We start from the raw sequence: 21176 nt of genomic DNA on the forward strand, positions 1-21176 counted from the left end.
CTCCAAGGCAGTACTGAGGGATGAGCTGTTAAACCAAGGCCCGCATGCCCTCTCTACTGCATATAAAAGATTTCACGGCACTATTTCAAAGAAGGGGAGTTATCCTGATATCCTGACCAATATTTATTCCTCAATCGATATCAGTTCAAAAAGGTTATCAAGCCATTATTGCATGGCAATTTGTGCGACCTTGCTGTGTATATATTTGCACCCTTGTTTCCGACATTAAAAAAAATTCATTGGCTGTAAAGTGCTTAGGGGTGTACTAACCATCTTGGGTGGGCTACGTCAAGCTGCGTGCATACCTTTGATATGCAAACACCAAGTGACACTATGTGCTATGTTCTTTCCCTGATGTTGTGATGGATGGGTCTGGCCATATTACTATAGAACGCTTCATTCAGTTGGTCTGTGCCATTCTACCTGTTCCTCTTGGAAAAGTTTGTGCAGAAAAACTCTTTTGACAGCAAGTCCACATGTAACGTCCTCGAAGCTCTGGGAAAAGGAGGTGGTGAATCCTAAAACTTGTAAAAGAGCATTACATAACAGTTCAAATTTCTAGAGCACAGTCAAAGTAATTTGGCAGAATGTCACATCCCCAGAATTCTCAAACAAGCAGCAAGACGTGGTTTGACTGGTGATGAGAAGGGTCCTCCCTAGATCCTCCGACACGCCCGGAGTCTCTCAATCTCCACATGCTGCACACAATCATGTATGATGTGTGATATTCTGTCAAAGGCCTACTCCTGGTCCTGATACCTGGAGACAGGTATCCATCCATCTGTTCTGCATATAGCCTTGTGTTCCCAAGGGTTCGGTTTTCTATCAGAGATCTGATGGATACAGTGCAGGTCCGATCAAGGTAGATCACTAACTCCAGTGTAGATTTGACCCCATTGGCAATGACTTTATACATTTTTTTTTAGTCCACATTAGCCTTGTATTTTTTTTTATATATTTTATTCCTAAAATTTGTAAAAGAGCATTTCATAACATTTCAAATTTGCTCCCTGACAATGCACCCTCCACCAACAATGCTGTCTCAAGGGTATCAGTCCTCCTTCAGTCTTTATCACGTTTCAATTAAGGTACCTACTTTGCGTTCCCATTGGAATTTTGCTGCCTTTGCTTGGTGTTCTGGTCAATTATTTCTGCTGTTCTTTTAATTTAATTAAACCATATTACCCATTTACCTCACTTAAATTAACCTGCTTTTCCTACTGCTGCATTTTCCTAAATTTATCCACATGTGCAAGCTGTAATGGTAAAGTACTGCTCATTTCTATCCTAAATGCTGACCCCTTCTCCTGAGTCTATGTCTCCTAGTTCTAGACTCTTCAGCCAAGGGAAACATCCTTTCTTCATCTACCCTGTCAAGCCCTCTTGTCCTGTGAAGTATTTAATGTAACTTATTTTTAATTCTAAAATCTAGGATAAATGCTGTGTCTAATGGACAGGTCCGAGGGGATGGATACAGTGATGGGTGCCTGGGAAGAATAGGTAAGAATACTGCAAGCTATTTACTTATTTCAGTAATTACCACATTTTGAGAAGTATTGAAGAATAGTTATCTAATGACATTGAAGGCAGAACTGCAGAGAAAACCTCTGGTTTGTTGCAAGTGGGATGCTGATTCTAAATGCAAAGAACTTAACCAGCTTTTTTGAAAAGAAACTTCATAATCTGTGAAGGGTAACAATATAAGTGAAGAGGACATTTTCGTTTTATTCATTCATGGAATGCAAACCTCGCTGGCAAGGCCAACATTTGTTGCCTATTCCTAATTGCTTTTTGAGAAGGTATTGGTGAGCCACTTTCTTGAACTGCTGCAGTCCTTGTGTAGGTACACCCACAATACTGAAAGGGAGGGAGTTCCAGGATTTTGACCCAATGACAGTGAAGGAATGGCAATGTAGTTCCAAGTCAGAATGGTGTGTGACAAGGAGGGGAATGCCTAGGTGATGGAGTCACCTGCTGCCCTTGTCCTTTTTGCTGGTAAAATTACAGGTTTGAAAGGTGCCTGAACTGGCATGAAAGTAAAAAAAACATTGGATTGCGCATGCTTTGCATTATTCTGTAGTGTTAATGCATCAGTCTTGGCCCTATTGTCAACTAGAGATATTAACTAATGAGAGTAAGTTTTCTCAGATGATCAGTGGGAATGCTATTAGCTTCCCATCAATCTGTCATCTCTTAAGTATTGATTTGGGCACTGGCTAATGATCAGCTGGAAATGATGTGTTACTTTGGGGCTGGGGGACAGATAGGGAAACCTTAAAAGAGAAAATAAGTTTAAAAAAGGCATAGCATTTGAGTATAGTTTTTCCCAGATGCTGAGTTATTTGGGATGAGAATCAGAAAAGAGGTGCATCAGTGTGATTTGTCAAAAGAAAACAGTCACTTCTGCTTCTAGATTTTGGATTCTAGGTTGTTTAATTCTAGGTTGAATGAAGCATTCAGCAGAGTGCAGACCACCAACTGGAGTGAAAAATGATGAATGTATAGAAAAACATTCATTACGCCAGAATGTCTAGTGTGATGCATTGTAGATTTTGTACCAGGCTAATGAGCACTGTTTTATGTTTCTTACTTACATCTATATGTGACACTCTTGAGTGGCTAAAATCTTTCCTGTATTGAGTTGCTAATCATGTTGAAAGCAAGTTATTTTTGTCGGTCATTGAGTGAACAAGTTAAGTTCACTTTTAGCCCTCGGAGCTAGGCATCTCCTTCTGTTTCTGGGCCTTTGCCACTCTTGTGCCAGAGTAAAATGGGAGGTAGTGCAGAGGAATGAACTAGTTTCCTCCATTCCCCCACCCCGGTCTACCCTGTGGTTCCCTCGCTTCTACTTTGTGCCTCTCTGCAGCAGTGAAACTAAAGTTGATAACTCAGTGGAGTTGTGGAGATTGATTCTATGTACTACTGCCAAGTACTTTCATTCTAGCAGCCTATGCTACTGTGCTGATTATTTACTTCATTGTTCTTTCTAAAGAACTGACTTCAGTGCGAGGCTAACTCAAGTTGGACACTAATATGTGAACTATGCGGCACTAGAATTTTGGGGATTGACCAAATTTTAGAAAATGAAATGGAAATGTTTCTGAATGTTGAGATTTGCTTCCCTGCCCCTGACCATCCCAAGCATTTCTTTCTTCTTTTGAAGGTGAAGTTATTGAGGGGTATGGAACCAAGGTGGGTAGATGGAGTAAAGATACGTATCAGCCATCAGCAGAATAGGCTTGAGGGGCTGAATGGCCTACTCCTGTTCCTAAGATAATTGCTTGTACTAGATTTACAATGCCAGAAGCCCTTGAGTACCTTGCTCCAAATAAGACTTCATCTGTGAACCTAGGTTGTGGAGAGCTTTATAGACCTGCTTGATCCTATTCTCACCCATAGATATGTTTATCAGCAGGATTCATCGGCTATCAATTAGGAATGGAAAATCTCATTTTTATAAATTTTTTCCTGCTGGGTCCAAAGATTCAGGCCAGTTGTGGCACTCCAGTTACTGTCATGGCAAAAATCAACAAACTCCACATAGGTCAAGAATTTAATCTGAGCGCTTCCTGGACTATTTGGCTCAATGTTGCACCGGTGATGCTTTTATTTATTGGAGAGAAGGCGGTTAGAAAAAGATGCCTCAAGAGCATTGTGGAAATATTAATCTCTTCTTAATATTGAGTCCTTGGGATCAAAAATACCTACTGATCACTAATAATAAAAGGTGAATAAGTATGGAAATACCATGTGCCATGACTCTTCCAGTTTGAAGAATTGTGGAAACATGGTGTCTCCATACTTTACTACCAAGGTGGATATTTTTGAAAGACAAAACTCTGAGGTATGCAAATCAAGTAAGTGAAATATTTTTCTTATGCTACTGGCTTAGATCCGTTATTCTATTCAAAATATAGTAAGTTTGTTTTATTTTAACTTCTCAGGAAGCCACAAAGTTTGGAGTTGGACTTAAGATAATGTCTCCCAACAGACTTGTTCTGGGGTCAGAATTTGACGCATGCTCTTTAAGACCCACAAAGTTATTTTTGTGAATTGCTTAATAGAATTGCAAACATTCGTTACTTGTAAATTGCCATTGAATAGTATTAATGGCATGCAGTGCCAATATTATTTTAAGCTCACACAAAACATTAAAAATTTCCCCCTCTAAAAATAGAATTGGCAGCAGAGCAAGAATTCTTCCATGTGCGGATATTGATGGGTGGCAACTTGTAGTAGTGTTGAGCTACATTAGAATTGCAAGCAAATGTTGATGCTGTTGGAAAGAGCACTTGTAGGCATCTGGTCAGTTGGCATCTTAAGATACGTTCAAAATTTCTAATTAAATGCAGAATACTGGCCATGATGACTCTGCATTTCCCTTCCCATTCAAAATACAACACTAAGGGTTAAAAAGAAATAAACATGTCAGCATCTGGAAAGAGAAGAAGTACATTTTTAGGTTTCAACTCTTTAATTTGATGCAAGATCTAAATCTGAAATGTTAGCCATTCTTCTCTCTTTAGATGCTGACAGCTCTGCATATTTTTTAACATTTTACTAGAGTCATCTTTCAGTTGAGGAAATAGTTGCTTCTGTATCCACTGAACTGATATAAAAACAAAAAATGCCTGAAATACTCAGCAGGTCAGGCAGCATCTGGGAGAACGAAACAGAGTTAATGGCCAGGATTTTACAGCTCCTCCCGCCCTGCAGGAAATTACGGTCCCACTGAACTGTTGGGGGGAGACCTGCTGTGGCGAGGCTGTAAAATCCTGGCCAATGTTTCAGGTCAATAACCTTTAATCTCCACAAATGCTGCCAGACCTGCTAAGTGTTTCTAGCATTTTCTGTTTTATTTCAGATTTGTGGCATCCACAGATCATCCTCGTGTGATGTTCTGGTTACCTTTTTATAGTAACTGATGCAAATACACACAGGAAGTTTATATTTAAAGGTGCAATTAAAGTCCATCTTGTTGACATGCACATTATGCTATGGAAATAGAAGAGATTTCAATCTCCGGGGCACTTGGAATTTCGCTTGACATCAAATTATATACGGAGACCACATGGGAATGGGGCAGTGTAAGCTTAGAGGCAGGTCAGCTGTTAGATTGGCATCCACAAACACATCAAAAGAATGGTGTCTACATTGCAATGTATGCAGAAGTACAGCAGTAACAGTAGAAAAGAGGAGATGATAGATATTGAAATACCACTCAGACCATGGCGTACTGTGGATGCTAATCTATTCACATAAAATCAAGAAGAATGGTATCTCGTAGTTGCAGATTAATACTCAAAGTTCCCTTTTTCTGAAAGGTGAAAGATTTAAGAGAGAGAACAATTATCACAGCAGTACAAGTTCTGTCTGCTGAGCAAGGGATTCCCAAAAAAAAATACATGACAATGGAACCCAGTTCACCTCCACAGAATTTAAAGAATTTGTTGAACACTATGGCTTCAACACCACCTCATCACCACGTTCCCTAAAGCGACATAGGTTTATAGTAAGACATGTCAAGAAGGTCAAGAGAACCCTCACTAAATGCCAAGAAACAAGGAAGACCCAAGCCTGCTTTAATATCACTCTAAACTACACCTCTCAAGGCCAATCTAAATCGCCTGCAGAGCTTTTGAATGTAAGAAAACACCAAGCAAAATATTTACTTCCTTCTGGTCACTTGGAGGAAGCAAGATATCAACTCACTGTTGCACAGGCTTCAGGCTTGCTAAACCCCTGCCTGAGTTATTGAAGGACAAATGATACATTTACAGATCCATTCATGAAAACCTGGAACCCAGCAAAAATTGTTGGTGAAGCTGAGATTCCAAGGTCATATATCATTGAAACCAAAACCGACAGGCAAAAGAGAAGAACAGAGTCCATATTCGACAAGCACCTAAGTTGGAAAAGATCATCAGCAACATCACCAGCTTCATCAACAAACAATGCAACATCAGAGTCACCAGACATAACATCAAGCATGACTCCTATAGTAACACCAGGAGCAACATGCAGAATGTCACCTGTGCTGCATGCCAATTCGCCACTGAGTGATGCCAACCTACAAGATGGAGGCACAACACCCTACCACCTAAGCGATACCATGAATAATATTTTGAGAAGAAATTAAGATGTAACAGACTCTAAAGGTGTTCGGTTTAATTGTTGACCTTTCAATTAAATATAATAAAGTTAATAACAAAAAAACTGCAGATGCTGGAAATCCAAAACAAAAACAGAATTACCTGGAAAAACTCAGCAGGTCTGGCAGCATCGGCGGAAAAGAAAAGAGTTGACGTTTCGAGTCCTCATGACCTTTCGACAGAACTTGAGTTCGAGTCCAAGAAAGAGTTGAAATATAAGCTGGTTTAAGGTGTGTGTGTGGGGGGCGGAGAGATAGAGAGAGAGAGAGGTGGGGGGGGTGTGGTTGTAGGGACAAACAAGCAGTGATAGAAGCAGATCATCAAAAGATGTCAACGACAATAGTACAATAGAACACATAGGTGTTAAAGTTGGTGATATTATCTAAACGAATGTGCTAATTAAGAATGGATGGTAGGGCGCTCAAGGTATAGCTCTAGTGGGGTTTTTTTTTATATAATGGAAATAGGTGGGAAAAGGAAAATCTTTATAATTTAGTGGAAAAAAAAGGAAGGGGGAAACAGAAAGGGGGTGGGGATGGGGGAGGGAGCTCACGACCTAAAGTTGTTGAATTCAATATTCAGTCCGGAAGGCTGTAAAGTCCCTAGTCGGAAGATGAGGTGTTGTTCCTCCAGTTTACGTTGGGCTTCACTGGAACAATGCAGCAAGCCAAGGACAGACATGTGGGCAAGAGAGAAGGGTGGAGTGTTAAAATGGCAAGCGACAGGGAGGTTTGGGTCATTCTTGTGGACAGACCGCAGGTGTTCTGCAAAGCGGTCGCCCAGTTTACGTTTGGTCTCTCCAATGTAGAGGAGACCACATTGGGAGCAACGAATGCAATAGACTAAGTTGGGGGAAATGCAAGTGAAATGCTGCTTCACTTGAAAGGAGTGTTTGGGTCCTTGGACGGTGAGGAGAGAGGAAGTGAAGGGGTAGGTGTTACATCTTTTGCGTGGGCATGGGGTGGTGCCATAGGAGGGGGTTGAGGAATAGGGGGTGATGGAGGAGTGGACCAGGGTGTCCCGGAGGGAGCGTTCCCTACGGAATGCCGATAAGGGGGGTGAAGGGAAGATGTGTTTGGTGGTGGCATCATGCTGGAGTTGGCAGAAATGGCGGAGGATGATCCTTTGAATGCGGCAGCTGGTGGGGTGATAAGTGAGGACAAGGTGGACCCTATCATGTTTCTGGGAGGGAGGAGAAGGCGTGAGGGCGGATGCGCGGGAGATGGGCCGGACACGGTTGAGGGCCCTGTCAACGACCGTGGGTGGAAAACCTCGGTTAAGGAAGAAGGAGGACATGTCAGAGGAACTGTTTTTGAATGTAGCATCATCGGAACAGATGCGACGGAGGCGAAGGAACTGAGAGAATGGGATGGAGTCCTTACAGGAAGCGGGGTGTGAGGAGCTGTAGTCGAGATAGCTGTGGGAGTCGGTGGGTTTGTAATGGATATTGGTGGACAGTCTATCACCAGAGATTGAGACAGAGAGGTCAAGGAAGGGAAGGGAAGTGTCAGAGATGGACCACGTGAAAATGATGGAGGGGTGGAGATTGGAAGCAAAATTAATAAATTTTTCCAAATCCCGACGAGAGCATGAAGCGGCACCGAAGTAATCATCGATGTACCGGAGAAAGAGTTGTGGAAGGGTGCCGGAGTAGGACTGGAACAAGGAATGTTCCACATACCCCATAAAGAGACAGGCATAGCTGGGGCCCATGCGGGTACCCATAGCTACACCTTTTATTTGGAGGAAGTGAGAGGAGTTGAAGGAGAAATTGTTCAGCGTGAGAACAAGTTCAGCCAGACGGAGGAGAGTAGTGGTGGATGGGGATTGTTCGGGCCTCTGTTCGAGGAAGAAGCTAAGGGCCCTCAGACCATCCTGGTGGGGGATGGAGGTGTAGAAGGATTGGCCGTCCATGGTGAAGAGGAAGCGGTTGGGGCCAGGGAACTGGAAATTGTTGATGTGACGTAAGGTGTCAGGAATCACAGATGTAGGTGGGAAGGGACTGGACAAGGGGAGAGAGAAGGGAGTCAAGATAACGAGAAATGAGTTCTGTGGGGCAGGAGCAAGCTGAGACGATCGGTCTACCGGGGCAGTTCTGTTTGTGGATTTTGGGTAGGAGATAGAAGCGGGCTGTCCGAGGTTGGGCGACTATCAGGTTGGAAGCTGTGGGAGGGAGATCCCCAGAGGAGGTGAGGTCAGTGACAGTCCTGGAAACAATGGCTTGATGTTCAGTGGTGGGGTCATGGTCCAGGGAGAGGTAGGAGGAAGTGTCTGCGAGTTGACGCTCAGCCTCCGCGAGGTAGAGGTCAGTGCGCCAGACAACAACAGCACCACCCTTGTCAGCGGGTTTGATGACAATGTCAGGGTTGGACCTGAGAGAATGGAGTGCAGTAAGTTCAGAGAGAGACAGGTTAGAATGGGTGAGAGGAGCAGAGAAATTAAGACGACTAATGTCGCGCCAACAGTTCTCAATGAAAAGATCGAGAGAAGGTAAGAATTCACCATGGACGTGCAATCCCTCTGCACCTCCATCCCCCACCAGGATGGTCTGAGGGCCCTTAGCTTCTTCCTCGAACAGAGGCCCGAACAATCCCCATCCACCACTACTCTCCTCCGTCTGGCTGAACTTGTTCTCACGCTGAACAATTTCTCCTTCAACTCCTCTCACTTCCTCCAAATAAAAGGTGTGGCTATGGGTACCCGCATGAGCCCCAGCTATGCCTGTCTCTTTATGGGGTATGTGGAACATTCCTTGTTGCAGTCCTACTCCAGCCCCCTTCCACAACTCTTTCTCCGGTACATCGATGATTACTTCGGTGCCGCTTCATGCTCTCATCGGGACTTGGAAAAATTTATTAATTTTGCTTCCAATCTCCACCCCTCCATCATTTTCACGTGGTCCATCTCTGACACTTCCCTTCCCTTCCTTGACCTCTCTGTCTCAATCTCTGGTGATAGACTGTCCACCAATATCCATTACAAACCCACCGACTCCCACAGCCATCTCGACTACAGCTCCTCACACCCTGCTTCCTGTAAGGACTCCATCCCATTCTCTCAGTTCCTTCGCCTCCGTCGCATCTGTTCCGATGATGCTACATTCAAAAACAGTTCCTCTGACATGTCCTCCTTCTTCCTTAACCGAGGTTTTCCACCCACGGTCATTGACAGGGCCCTCAACCGTGTCCGGCCCATCTCCCGCGCATCCGCCCTCACGCCTTCTCCTCCCTCCCAGAAACATGATAGGGTCCCCCTTGTCTTCACTTATCACCCCACCAGCCTCCGCATTCAAAGGATCATCCTCTGCCATTTCTGCCAACTCCAGCATGATGCCACCACCAAACACATCTTCCCTTCACCCCCCTTATCGGCATTCCGTAGGGATCGCTCCCTCCGGGACACCCTGGTCCACTCCTCCATCACCCCCTATTCCTCAACCCCCTCCTATGGCACCACCCCATGCCCACGCAAAAGATGCAACACCTGCCCCTTCACTTCCTCTCTCCTCACCGTCCAAGGACCCAAACACTCCTTTCAAGTGAAGCAGCATTTCACTTGCATTTCCCCCAACTTAGTCTATTGCATTCGTTGCTCCCAATGTGGTCTCCTCTACATTGGAGAGACCAAACGTAAACTGGGCGACCGCTTTGCAGAACACCTGCGGTCTGTCCACAAGAATGACCCAAACCTCCCTGTCGCTTGCCATTTTAACACTCCACCCTTCTCTCTTGCCCACATGTCTGTCCTTGGCTTGCTGCATTTTTCCAGTGAAGCCCAACGTAAACTGGAGGAACAACACCTCATCTTCCAACTAGGGACTTTACGGTCTTCCGGACTGAATATTGAATTCAACAACTTTAGGTCGTGAGCTCCCTCCCCCATCCCCACCCCCTTTCTGTTTCCCCCTTCCTTTTTTTTCCACTAAATTATAAAGATTTTCCTTTTCCCAGCTATTTCCATTATACAAAAAAAACCCCCCACTAGAGCTATACCTTGAGTGCCCTTCTATCCATTCTTAATTAGCACATTCGTTTAGATAATATCACCAACTTTAACTTTAACACCTATGTGTTCTATTGTACTATTGTCGTTGACATCTTTTGATGATCTGCTTCTATCACTGCTTGTTTGTCCCTACAACCACACCACCCCCCCACCTCTCTCTCTCTTTCTATCTCTCCGCCCCCCACACACACACCTTAAACCAGCTTATATTTCAACTCTTTCTTGGACTCGAACTCAAGTTCTGTCGAAGGGTCATGAGGACTCGAAACGTCAACTCTTTTCTTCTCCGCCGATGCTGCCAGACCTGCTGAGTTTTTCCAGGTAATTCTGTTTTTGTTTATAATAAAGTTAATGTTTAGAACAATTATTTTGATATATAGAAGCATTTTTTAAAGAAAGAGGGATGTTATGTTGTTATTCATAAAGAGCTAGGAACTGATTGTTATGCAGATGTACATCCAGAGTACGCACTTAATGCTGTACTGCAGTCAGGTGCCCAGCAACAGTATATCAACCCACCAGCTATATTTGAAGAGCTGTAAGAAATACAGTTCATTCACTGAAGCTCCAGCATTTTTGAGTGTGATTATTCTGAATTTATTGGAAACAGATGTTGCATATGCATGACAACTGTTAAGGAAAATGGCTGTAATCTAGGGCCTAACCCTTGGAATTCAGTGGTATTTGCTATAGATTTATAGTAGATTTTTTTGCATAACGTTTAGTAAATTGTGACATTATAGTGCAGTGTATTGGAGCTTCAGTAAACTGCTGGAGTGTCAAGGCAACCATGCCATCTGAGAAGTTGAAGGCCAAATGCTTCCTTACAATAAGGGTGAGAAGATTAAAGGTTTATGATCTCTGGGTCCCTCTTATTTGCTGGCTTTGGGTACTATTGAAAGTCTTGAGAGCAGATCACAAATCTCTTTTCTCAACCATTGAGTTGTGTGTTATGGGCATTGAGCAAACAGTGGAAAATAAATAAATCATTTTAAAACTTTATTGATTCTGTTGGTTCTGTGCAACCCCTTGTCTTTTATTTCAAACCATATGAATTTGGATTTTGTTTCTATCCTCCTATTAATTATGCCACTTTTTTTCTATTGTCATTGTTATCTCTATTTGGTACAGCTACCCCACTGCCCTTTCTTACTTTTTTATCCTGTCTGAATTATATTGCAACCTGCAATATTTAGTGCTAGTTTTGTCCTTTATGAATCCATGTTAGTTATTCCTACTGCAAATGCTTCTTCATTATTGATTATTGCCTCGGGTTCCCCCATCTTATTTTGGATGCTGAGTATGTTGCTGTACAGGCAATTTAATTATCTTTAATACTTGTTCCCTTTACTTTGTTTTCTGCAGTCCTTTCATACTTTTATTTATAACTGTATTTGTTACCTGACTGTTTTGTTACCCTTGCTTCTTAATCTGGTCCACCTTTGTTCAAGAGAAACTACGAGAGTAAATATAAAGAATATTGGGAGGCTAAAATGAACACAGTAAATATGGTAGTGGTATAAATATAGTACAAATTCAGGCTTTAGTTGAAATGATTGCTATGGATTTGAAAATCAGCAATGTTTTATGGATTGAACTTTGAGAGTCGTGGCAGAGTGACAAATTTTGCTTGAGTTGGAATCTGAATTTTTATCTAGCCCAGACAAAACAATGTATGAATAAAAAGGTTGAGGGAAACTACAATGTTGGATATCTGGTACAGTACATAAGTACAATGCTGGAAATATGTGCTAGATTATACCATTATTTATTTTCTTCATTTTCTGTTTAACTATTTGAGAGAATAATGCGCATTCGCACATAGTGCACGTATTAAATGTTCAGTATTTTGTGCTCTGCTGGATGCATGTAGCAGTTATCTGATCCATAGAGTGGCAAGGTAATCATCTGATCCTTGTGCTTTTTGCTAGACCTGTTTCAAAATGCTTGAATGAGAAAAGTTACTGTTAATTGAGACGAGAGTACTGTGAAGCATGTGGTTAACCAGGGAGAAAAGGATGTGGTTTACAGGAATAGTCTTCTGTTCATATGCATCAAAAGTCAACTAATTCATTGCTGACAAAATAGCTTTCCTGCGAATAGATGCATCATCTCTGCATATAGGTGTGCCATTTGTTTTAACCTAGTTATGAAATCTGGCGACTCTGAAGAATTGTGAAACAAATCATTAAATAAAGCTTGAGTGGCATAAAGTCTGTTTAAATGTGAATGTTTTGTTTATTTACAAAGTCAGCAGTCCTTTAGTTAGGTGAATTAAGGACAGGTTTGAGAGGTGTTTGTTATAGAACAGGAGTCTTAGCTTTATATAAGTAACTTCAACTTTGCCTCATTTGCCCATGGCTTTGTTTGTTCATATGTATGTATATAATGGTAATTGCTCCAAACCCAAGGCCTCTTTACTGTCTATTGTGTTCCCTATCTGCATCTCTCCTTTTAGAATCCCATCCAGTCTTTCCTTTTACTACTCCCCACCCCTCAGCATCATTTTTGCAGCATGCCTTTCTCTCCTCCTCCTAAGCTTTCATCCTACTGGATACTGCTATCTACCTATTTCCTCGCCTGCTTAGGGTCCCAGAATTGGCCGCAACTTTACCCTTTTCCTGATGGCCTCTCATCATTCAAATACCTTTCTCATTGCAATGTCTTCCAAAATCAACAACTGCTCCTTCTCATTGAGCGTTGTTCCATTTTCTCCTGGAAATTTCTGTTTGTGGTCCCTCTCACCCTACTGATGGTAAACATAGGTCGCAGCCTCCTGTAGCACAAGTCACTGCTTTTCTCCATGTAGGTTGAACTCTCAGCCTACTTGTAGAGCCCAGCAACAACTTATTTAAATTCTTGGTCTTGCGCATATTATATCTACTGTCTGTTTTCCTCCTGGAATCTGTATGTGTGTCTCTTTCTCCCCCTCTGGCTGCTCTCGAACTCCCTCTGTCAGTCATGGTTCAGTTGGTAGCACAGCACCTTATTTTCTTGTTCTTTCTTGGGATGTGAGTGTTGCTGGTAAGGCTGGTATTTGTTCCTCATCCCTAATTTCTCTTGGGAAGGTAGTGATGATTCGCCGCCTTGAACTGCTGCAGTCCATCTGGTGCGGCTACACATACGCATACAGTATTGGTAGGAAGGGAGCTGAGACTTTGACCCAACAACAGTGAAGGAATGACGATATTACTCTAAGTCAGGATGTTGTGTGGCTTGGAGGGGAACTTGCAGTTGGTGGTGTTCCCATGTGCCTGCTGCCTTTGTTCTCCTAGATGGTAAAGATTGCGGATTTGGAAGGTGTTGTCAAAGGAGCCTTGGTGAGTTGCCACGGTGTATCTCATACATGGTGCACACTACTGCCACTGTGCATCGGTGGTAAAGAGAGTGGAAGTGAGTGTTTAACATGGTGGATAGGGAGCTGCTTTGTTCTGAATTGTGTCGCGCTTCTTGAGTGTTGGTGGAACCACATTCATCCAGGCAAGTGGAGAGTTGTCCATCACACTCCTGACTTGTGCCTTGAAGATGATGGACAGGCTTTGGGAGTCAAGAGGTGAGTTATTCACTGCAGAATTTACAGCCTCTGACCTCATGCAGCCACAGTGTTTATGTGGCTCGTCCAATTAAGTTTCTGCTCAGTGGTAACCCCAGGATATTGATGGTGGGAGATTCAGCAATGGTAATGCTGTTGAATATCAAGAAGAGATGATTAGATTGCCCTCTTGTTGGAAAAAGTCATCATCTGGTACTTGGTGTGGTTGTGAATGTCACTTGCTACTTATCAGCTCAAACCTCAATGTTGTCCAGGTCTCGCTGTATATATGGACTGCTTCAGTACCTGAGGAGTCACGAATGGTATTAAACTTTATGCACTTCTGCCCTTATGACTGAGGAAAGATCATTGATGAAGTAGCTGAAGATGGCTGGACCTAGAATACTACCCTGAGGAACTCCTGCAGTGATGACCTGGGACTGAAATGATGGCCTCCAACAACCGCAACCACCTGCCAATATGTTAGTTATGACTCCAACCAGTGGAGAGTTTTCCCCCTATTCATATTGACTTCAATTTTACTAGGGCTCCTTGATGTCATACTCGGTCAAATGTTGCCTTGATGTGAAGGGCAGTCACTCTCACCTCACCTCTGGAGTGCAGCTCTTTTATCCATGTTTGGACCAAGGCTGTAATGAAGTCAGATTCTGAGTAGCCCTGACAGAACCCAAATTGAGCATTGGTGAGCAGGTTATTGCTGTGTCAATGCTGTTTGATAGTACTGTCAATGACAACTTCCATCCCTTTGTTGATTGAGAGTTGATTAATGAAACAGTAATTGGCCAGATTGGGTTTGTCCTGTTTTTTGTGGGCAGGACATCCCTAGGCACTTTTCCACCTGGTCGGGTAGATGCCAGTGTTGTAACTGCAATGGAACAGCTCAGCTAAGAATGCAGTGCGTTCTGGAGCACAAATAACAAGGTTCTGGATTCAATTTCCACTCCAGGACCTGAGCAAAAAAGATCCATGCTGACACCCCAATGTATTACTGAGGGCACGCTGTACTGTAGGAGGTGCCATCTTTCATTTGAGACATTAAACTGAGGCCCCTCTGCCCTCTCAAGTGGCAGTAAAAGATCCCATGACACCATTTCAAAGATGAGCAGGGGAGGTATCTCAGGTGTCCTGGCCAACATTTATCCTTCAATGAACATCACAAAAACAGATTATCTGTTCATTATCTCATTGCTGTATGTGGGAGTTTTGGGTTGCACAAATTGGCTGCCATGTTTCCCTACATTATAACAGTGATGACAATTCAGAAGTGCTTCATTGGCTGTAAAGTGTTGTTGAGACATTAGGTGGTGTAAAAAACACTAAATAATACAAGTCTTTTCTTCTTTGTGTGTACCCCTCTGAGTGTGTGTGCCTCTCTCATAATCAAGGGAAGAAGTATTTTTTAGTCTGACTGAACACCTTGGTAGTGCTCTTCCCTTGACCCACCCTCAACATGGAAATAAAGCAGCCCTGTTACCACTTATCAATCCAGTGCTGCTTCAGATATTAGGGAAGTCATCAGAGCCAATTGAAAAAGTTGTTTGTATTATTTACTAAACTGAGCAAATACGGGTTTAGAAAAGTTTCTGTTTCGCCACATTTGTAACAGAACCTCAGTGCACAAGCAAATGTACGTGTTAACATGTTTGCTTTCTTTTACAGGTGCACGAATCTGGCTTTTTATTGGCTTCATGCTAATGTTTGGATCTCTCATAGCTTCCATGTGGATTTTATTTGGGGCATATGTTGTACCTAGTAAGTCGTATCATTTAAATGCTCCTATAAGTGATCTCTGACTTTCAAATAAAAATTACCAGTATTATAACACCCAAGCAAATGTGTTTCTAAAATTAGCTGGAAGTCCTGTACACTCAATTATTTTAGTTTGAGGATTTATTTTATCAGATGGTTGAAAAGCAATGATAAGTACAATGTCACTGCAGTGCTTTGTATGAATCCCATTCTTCAGGATGGTAGAATAATGGGCTTCCTTTATTCCCTCTTATGCCAACCTCCTCTGGCCCTCCAACAAAAGCCATGGTTTACTCTACAGAATGAGTCCACTTGGCCATCCTTCCTGTGCCTGCTCCCTTTGTTCAAGCAAACCAAAATTTACTGCCCTGCATTCCCCATATTGCATTGTATCTTCCTCTACTTCAATTGTTTATCTGCTCTTCCCTTTAGAAGACTTGATGCTTTCTGCCTCAAATATTCCCTGTGACAAATCATATTGTGGCCCTAACAGATCCCTGCATGAAGAAATTTCTCCTAATCATTCTCCTCAGTTTAGAAAAAGCATACCTCTGCTGGGAAGATATGGACAAATGGAAGGGGGCATCATCCAAAGCTGCCTGGCTCCCTGCTACTTTCTCAAGTGTAGCATTTGAAAGCAGGAGCTGCCTCAGAAACGTGTATGCCATGAGAAGCGAGGAAAAAGGATTACTCGGTGGGAAGGGGAGAAGTGAAGTGAGGAAGGAACATATTGGAAATATAATTGTTTCAGTAAGTGGACTGAAGCTATTATAAATCATTTGGAGTTGATTATTTCCACAATTATTCTTACCTCTTAAGACTGGAATGTGCACTAGCTTAAGGTCATAGAGCATTAATACTCTCTCTCCATTTTTTTCTGAAGATGAATTGCTAACCATTTTGCTATCTGTAGTCAATACAATTCTATTTATATGTTGTGTTTAATATAGAAAAATTACCATGCGATTTTGCACATATCTAAAGTAAATAAATGGATGCTGTGACATAGAAGGAATTGATAGGAAAAGAGACCAAAAACTTTGTAAAAGTCATGTGGTTCAAAGAGAGCCTTTAAAGAAGAGGGATATCAAGAGATTTTCAAAGAGAATTCCAGAGCATGAAGCCTAGTCAATTAAAGGCATAGCCACTAATTGAGTTGGTGGGGCAGAGGGTAAGGAAGAGTTGCAGAAGAGGTGAGAGTCAGAGCTTTAGAGAATTAGAGCTCAGGGGGAAGAATTATTGTAGCACAGAAAGAGGTTATAGTAGATAAGATGAGATTTGGTTTTAATTGATAAGTAGTTTTATTTCATTATAAGGTAAATGTGCAGAGCAATAGTTAAGAACTGATTCTCTTAATTCAATCAGTTATAACTTAGTTTTATGCTATTGTGTCACATTACACTGCAACAGTGAGTTGCTTTCTTAATTTGAACAGGATAACTGCTCTGAATTCTGCTCTGCCCTCCATGGTAGAACCTCTTCTTGCGAATTCTTGTCTTTCATAACCTTTTGTTGCTTGACTGCCTGTGCTGTGCACTCTTTATCCTCTTTCCAAAATTAGTGCTGCTTCTCTTCTTAACCCTTGGTTCACGGAGGCAGATCAAAAGATTTTCCAACATAATGGATGGGAGATGTTTCCATTACCTTGGAATAGTTACCAAATCAGCTGTGATTTGCTTTGTAGGGTAAAACAACTTATTTTAAGCATATTGGACACCCTTTGTCTTGGTGTGCCCTCTTTTTCTAAAAAAAAACTGAGTATATATTGCTTTTCATGGAAAAATGGCCAAAAATTCTGAAATATAGTTGTTATCAAGAAGCAACATTTGGATGAAAAAGAGGAGGGAGCCAAGGATGGATTTTTGGAGGATTCCTGAGGTGACGAAGAAAAGCCATTGGTTTAGATGTTTTGACTTTGATCAGGTAAATTAAGATTGGACCCAAGTAAAAGTAGTTCCACTGATGTCAACCTCAGAAAAGCAATGGAGGTGGATGACATGGTCAACTGTGTCATACGCTGCAGAGAAGTCGAGGATGCATTATGCACCATGGCCACAGTCACAGAATTTTGTTTAGGACCTTTTAAGTACTGTAAGAACCTACTTTTTGAAGGGCTTTAAACAAAGAATTGTGGGAAAGACAGGTGTGCATTTGGAAGGAGACATCATAGTAAAAGATTTTTCAGTGGAGAGGAGGGACGTGATGATGGTAGTTTTGAAAAGACAGAGGATAGTATCTGAGAAGTCACCTGGAACCACTTATCAGTTAGAGAACCAAAAAAAGTAAATTGAGCAATCAGCAGTTCAGAGGGAATCAAGGGAACACTAGGTAGATATTTGGCAAAACAAGCTTGAAGAGGATCTAGTATAAAATAGAAGAACTAAGGAAACAGTTCAGTGCTATGATAGGGGGGCCCAAAGGCCGGAAGTTTGACTTGTGGGTGAGGGAAACAGAACAGAGTTTGGTGAACAAGTGACCTAACTCATTGACTAATTAATCCATGAGATCCTAGCACTTGCTGTTAGAGGAGAGAGGACTTAAGGAGGTGAATAATAAAAGCAGGCTAGGTTGCTGTCAAAGATTATTCTAGAGTAAAGGGCAATTTTGACTGTGCAGAATGAACCTTGATGTGGTCGAGCCAAATCTAGTGAAGGATGCTGTTTATGCCCCAGATATGCTCAAGTCTGTGTTCCCTTGATTTGGAGAGCAAAGATAGAAAGAAAATAGGAGCAGATTTGTTCTAATTTATGTAATCTAAAAGTGCTCAGTTCTATGCTCAGTTATTTTTAGAAGTAAAGTGTTAGTTCAGCATTGAAATGTTTAACAGCTGATGAACATTTGAGAGGGACATGGTTTGATTATAGCCCATGCTAATCATCTGAAAGGACCCTTAACTCATGAAGAATGAAAATTTGTGTGAATCAATTTGAAAAGTCTTTTCATGAGTGAGTCAACAGCACAATCACATAAAATTGGTCTTACTCTAAGAAACACAGGAAGGGTTGGTATTAATAGAAGGTCAGCCTGGAAGAAGGTTGTAACTGCCTGTGTTGTATCTGGAATGCAAAATAATGTGCTCCATTGATTTTGTTGAGCTCACAGATTCTTAATTTTATGCTGGCTTCCCCACTGACATCAAAAAAAAGTCAACCTTTTTAACCCATTTTCTTCCATTTACTGATAGACTAAGGTATGAAGTAAAATATACCACATGGAGTAAAATTTTCACTACAAGATGACCTATTTATAGTTTTAAGGAAATAAATTATTATTACTATATGATCAGTTGATACGCATATATCGACAGGCCTTATAAATGCTTTTAGCCAGTCAAGTGAAGTTAAAATTCAGCAGTACTGATGAAAGGTCATCAACCTGAAGCGTCAACTCTGTTTCTCTCTCTCCACAGATGCTGCCAGACCTGCTGAAAATTTTCAGCATTTTCTGTTTTTATTTTCACTCTACTTGCATTTGCGCTTAATTTTTGTTTTGCTGTAATTATGATCTACAGCTTCAAACTATTTCTAGAATTCGGTAAAATCAAATGAACAGATTGAAATATGTGACAAAATCCGGGTTATCTAACCGGTCGATTTAAACCAATTCCTTGGTTAATTAACATTCCTATTCTTTTCTTGCAGAGGTTAATGTGTATCCAGGCCTGGCTGTGTTCTTTCAGAATGCATTAATATTTTTTAGGTAAGTTGGTCATTTAATTTAGGAAATGGACAATCACTGCATGGCTTCTCAGACAGAAGCCTAATAGTTTTGAGTATAAAATGCTAACTCTCCTTCAAATATTTTTTTTACCAGGTTGAACACATTACCAGATTTGTCTCTTCTTTTGAGACCCAGCTGCAGTGTTCCTGATCCCCTGCCAAATCGACTCCTAACCATTCAAATTATCCTGTCACTGCTTGAGCTGATCATTCTCAACTACCCAATCTCATCAAATATTATTGAACCCCCACCCCCCCCCCAACCTTGTTCAAATTGCCTGCCTGCAACCCAGACTCCTAAAGGTGTAACCTTCCACCTCTAGCTTCAACATCTGCTTTCTGTTGAGATTCTGAAAAGTTATCACCACTTAACTCCATGATCTCTGCTCCCTGTTCAAATCTCATTATTCTGGCTTCCGTCTTAGACCATTCTAGTTGAAGTCACAAGATGATAATCCTGAGAGACTGTGACCATGATGCTTTCTCTACAGCTTTGAACATGTTTGACCACCACCTCTCCTCAATGGCACTGCTATCTTGTAATTTCTGTCTTGTCTTTCACAAAGTGGCCAATCCATCCCCTTTTGCAGTGGCTTCTCATTCTATGACTGCAATGTTAGCTCTCTCTCGGCTCAAGTTTCTATCCTTGTGACATCTATTGTACATACATATATATTCTCCTCAGCAATGTTATTCGAGCAATAAAGAGCTATGGGATGAGGACAGCACATGGAATTGGAACTATTGTTTGTGTGCAGGGTAAACCAACATGCACCAGTTGGACTGAACCGCCAATGGGATTGCCCTACATAAATATGGCAGTCATACCCAGTTTCCTCTTCTCTCCAAAAACTGTCTTAATTCCATGATAGTGTCTGCATGTTGTCTGTTAAAGTCATATATGAGCTGGAGCTCACAGCTCAACATTGGCAAAATCTAAAGCCTTCACATTTGACCCTCCACCAGAAACTCCTCACACTAATCATATCACCCTTCCTGGGTGTTAGCTCAAGCTCAATGCTCAACTTGGATATCATACTTGACAGTGAGCTGTGCTTCAAATGTCCTTACCCTGATTCCCTGTCATTTTGCAATTTCTATTTCATTTTTGTTCCCTGCCCTCTCCAAGCTTAACTCATTCACATTTTGCTCTTCTGAAACCAACCCCACAGAAATCCTGACCATTAAACTACACATCCTGGCCTCTATGCTTGCTGATGTTGTAAGTGGTTCTGTTTTTTCTTTTCCCTTTCAAAATCACCATCATTATCTGTCCTACCCCAGACCCCCAAAAAAGCCTATAATCAACCCTCTATTCTCGCCTGACCATTGTCCCAAGACGAGCCTTCCTTTGTTCTCTAAGGTACTTTAACATGTCTTCTCTTCTCAAATCCATACCACTCTTTCTCAAAACCCCCCTTTTCAATCTCTTCTATTCAGTTTCTACCCTGTTCACAGCAATCGGACCACTCTAACTAATGCTGTGAATCTGAGAGTAGTAGATTTTTATCCCCACCTGCCCTTTTCCCAATTGATCAGAAATCTGCTCATGTAGTTCTGCATTGCCCCTGTGCAAAATATTATAATTTGATTCGGTAATTACAATAGTTACCAAACTTCTTACTCTTCAAAATGGTGTTTCAAAATGAGAATTTTAGAAATTAAGCAGTATATGATGAGTGTTCTGTGTGCTGTGGTTTGTAATTGAAACTGTATTTGAAAAAAATGTAGCTTTGCATTATTAGCACTGACTAGAGATTTTATAAAAATTCATGCAATTTGCTACAGTTGTATGTTATTTTCAACCAAGCATGATTAGCTCGTCAGCTTGGTTTCAGTTCCTTTGATTAATCTCAGTTTGCAGAGACCAGTGGTATTGTAAGGATGTTGTAAGCAACAAACTCTTCTCCTCTGGGGACTTTAGCTTTAATAATAATATTGTATTTTAAAGTATACTATGCAAATCTTCATATATGAAGGCACATGGATTGATAACCA

General features: G+C 41.7%; 1 protein-coding gene across 2 annotated transcripts in view; it reads left to right on the plus strand.

Annotated features, from left to right (window-relative positions):
- Positions 1 to 21176, plus strand: part of LOC121290306 (transmembrane protein 50B) — an 80322-nt gene that overhangs the window by 51134 nt on the left and 8012 nt on the right. The window contains exons 4-7 of one of the 2 annotated variants that reach the window (XM_041210618.1): positions 1433 to 1500; positions 15370 to 15462; positions 15953 to 16209; positions 19101 to 19158. In XM_041210618.1, the coding sequence (XP_041066552.1) occupies positions 1433 to 1500; positions 15370 to 15462; positions 15953 to 16209; positions 19101 to 19148 (466 nt within the window). In that variant the 3' untranslated portion in view covers positions 19149 to 19158. The remainder of the gene's footprint in view (positions 1 to 1432; positions 1501 to 15369; positions 15463 to 15952; positions 16210 to 19100; positions 19159 to 21176) is intronic. The other variant, XM_041210619.1, reaches the window with a different exon arrangement.

The sequence above is a fragment of the Carcharodon carcharias genome, chromosome 18 (assembly GCF_017639515.1).
Source record: "Carcharodon carcharias isolate sCarCar2 chromosome 18, sCarCar2.pri, whole genome shotgun sequence".
Taxonomy (NCBI): Eukaryota; Metazoa; Chordata; class Chondrichthyes; order Lamniformes; family Lamnidae; genus Carcharodon; species Carcharodon carcharias.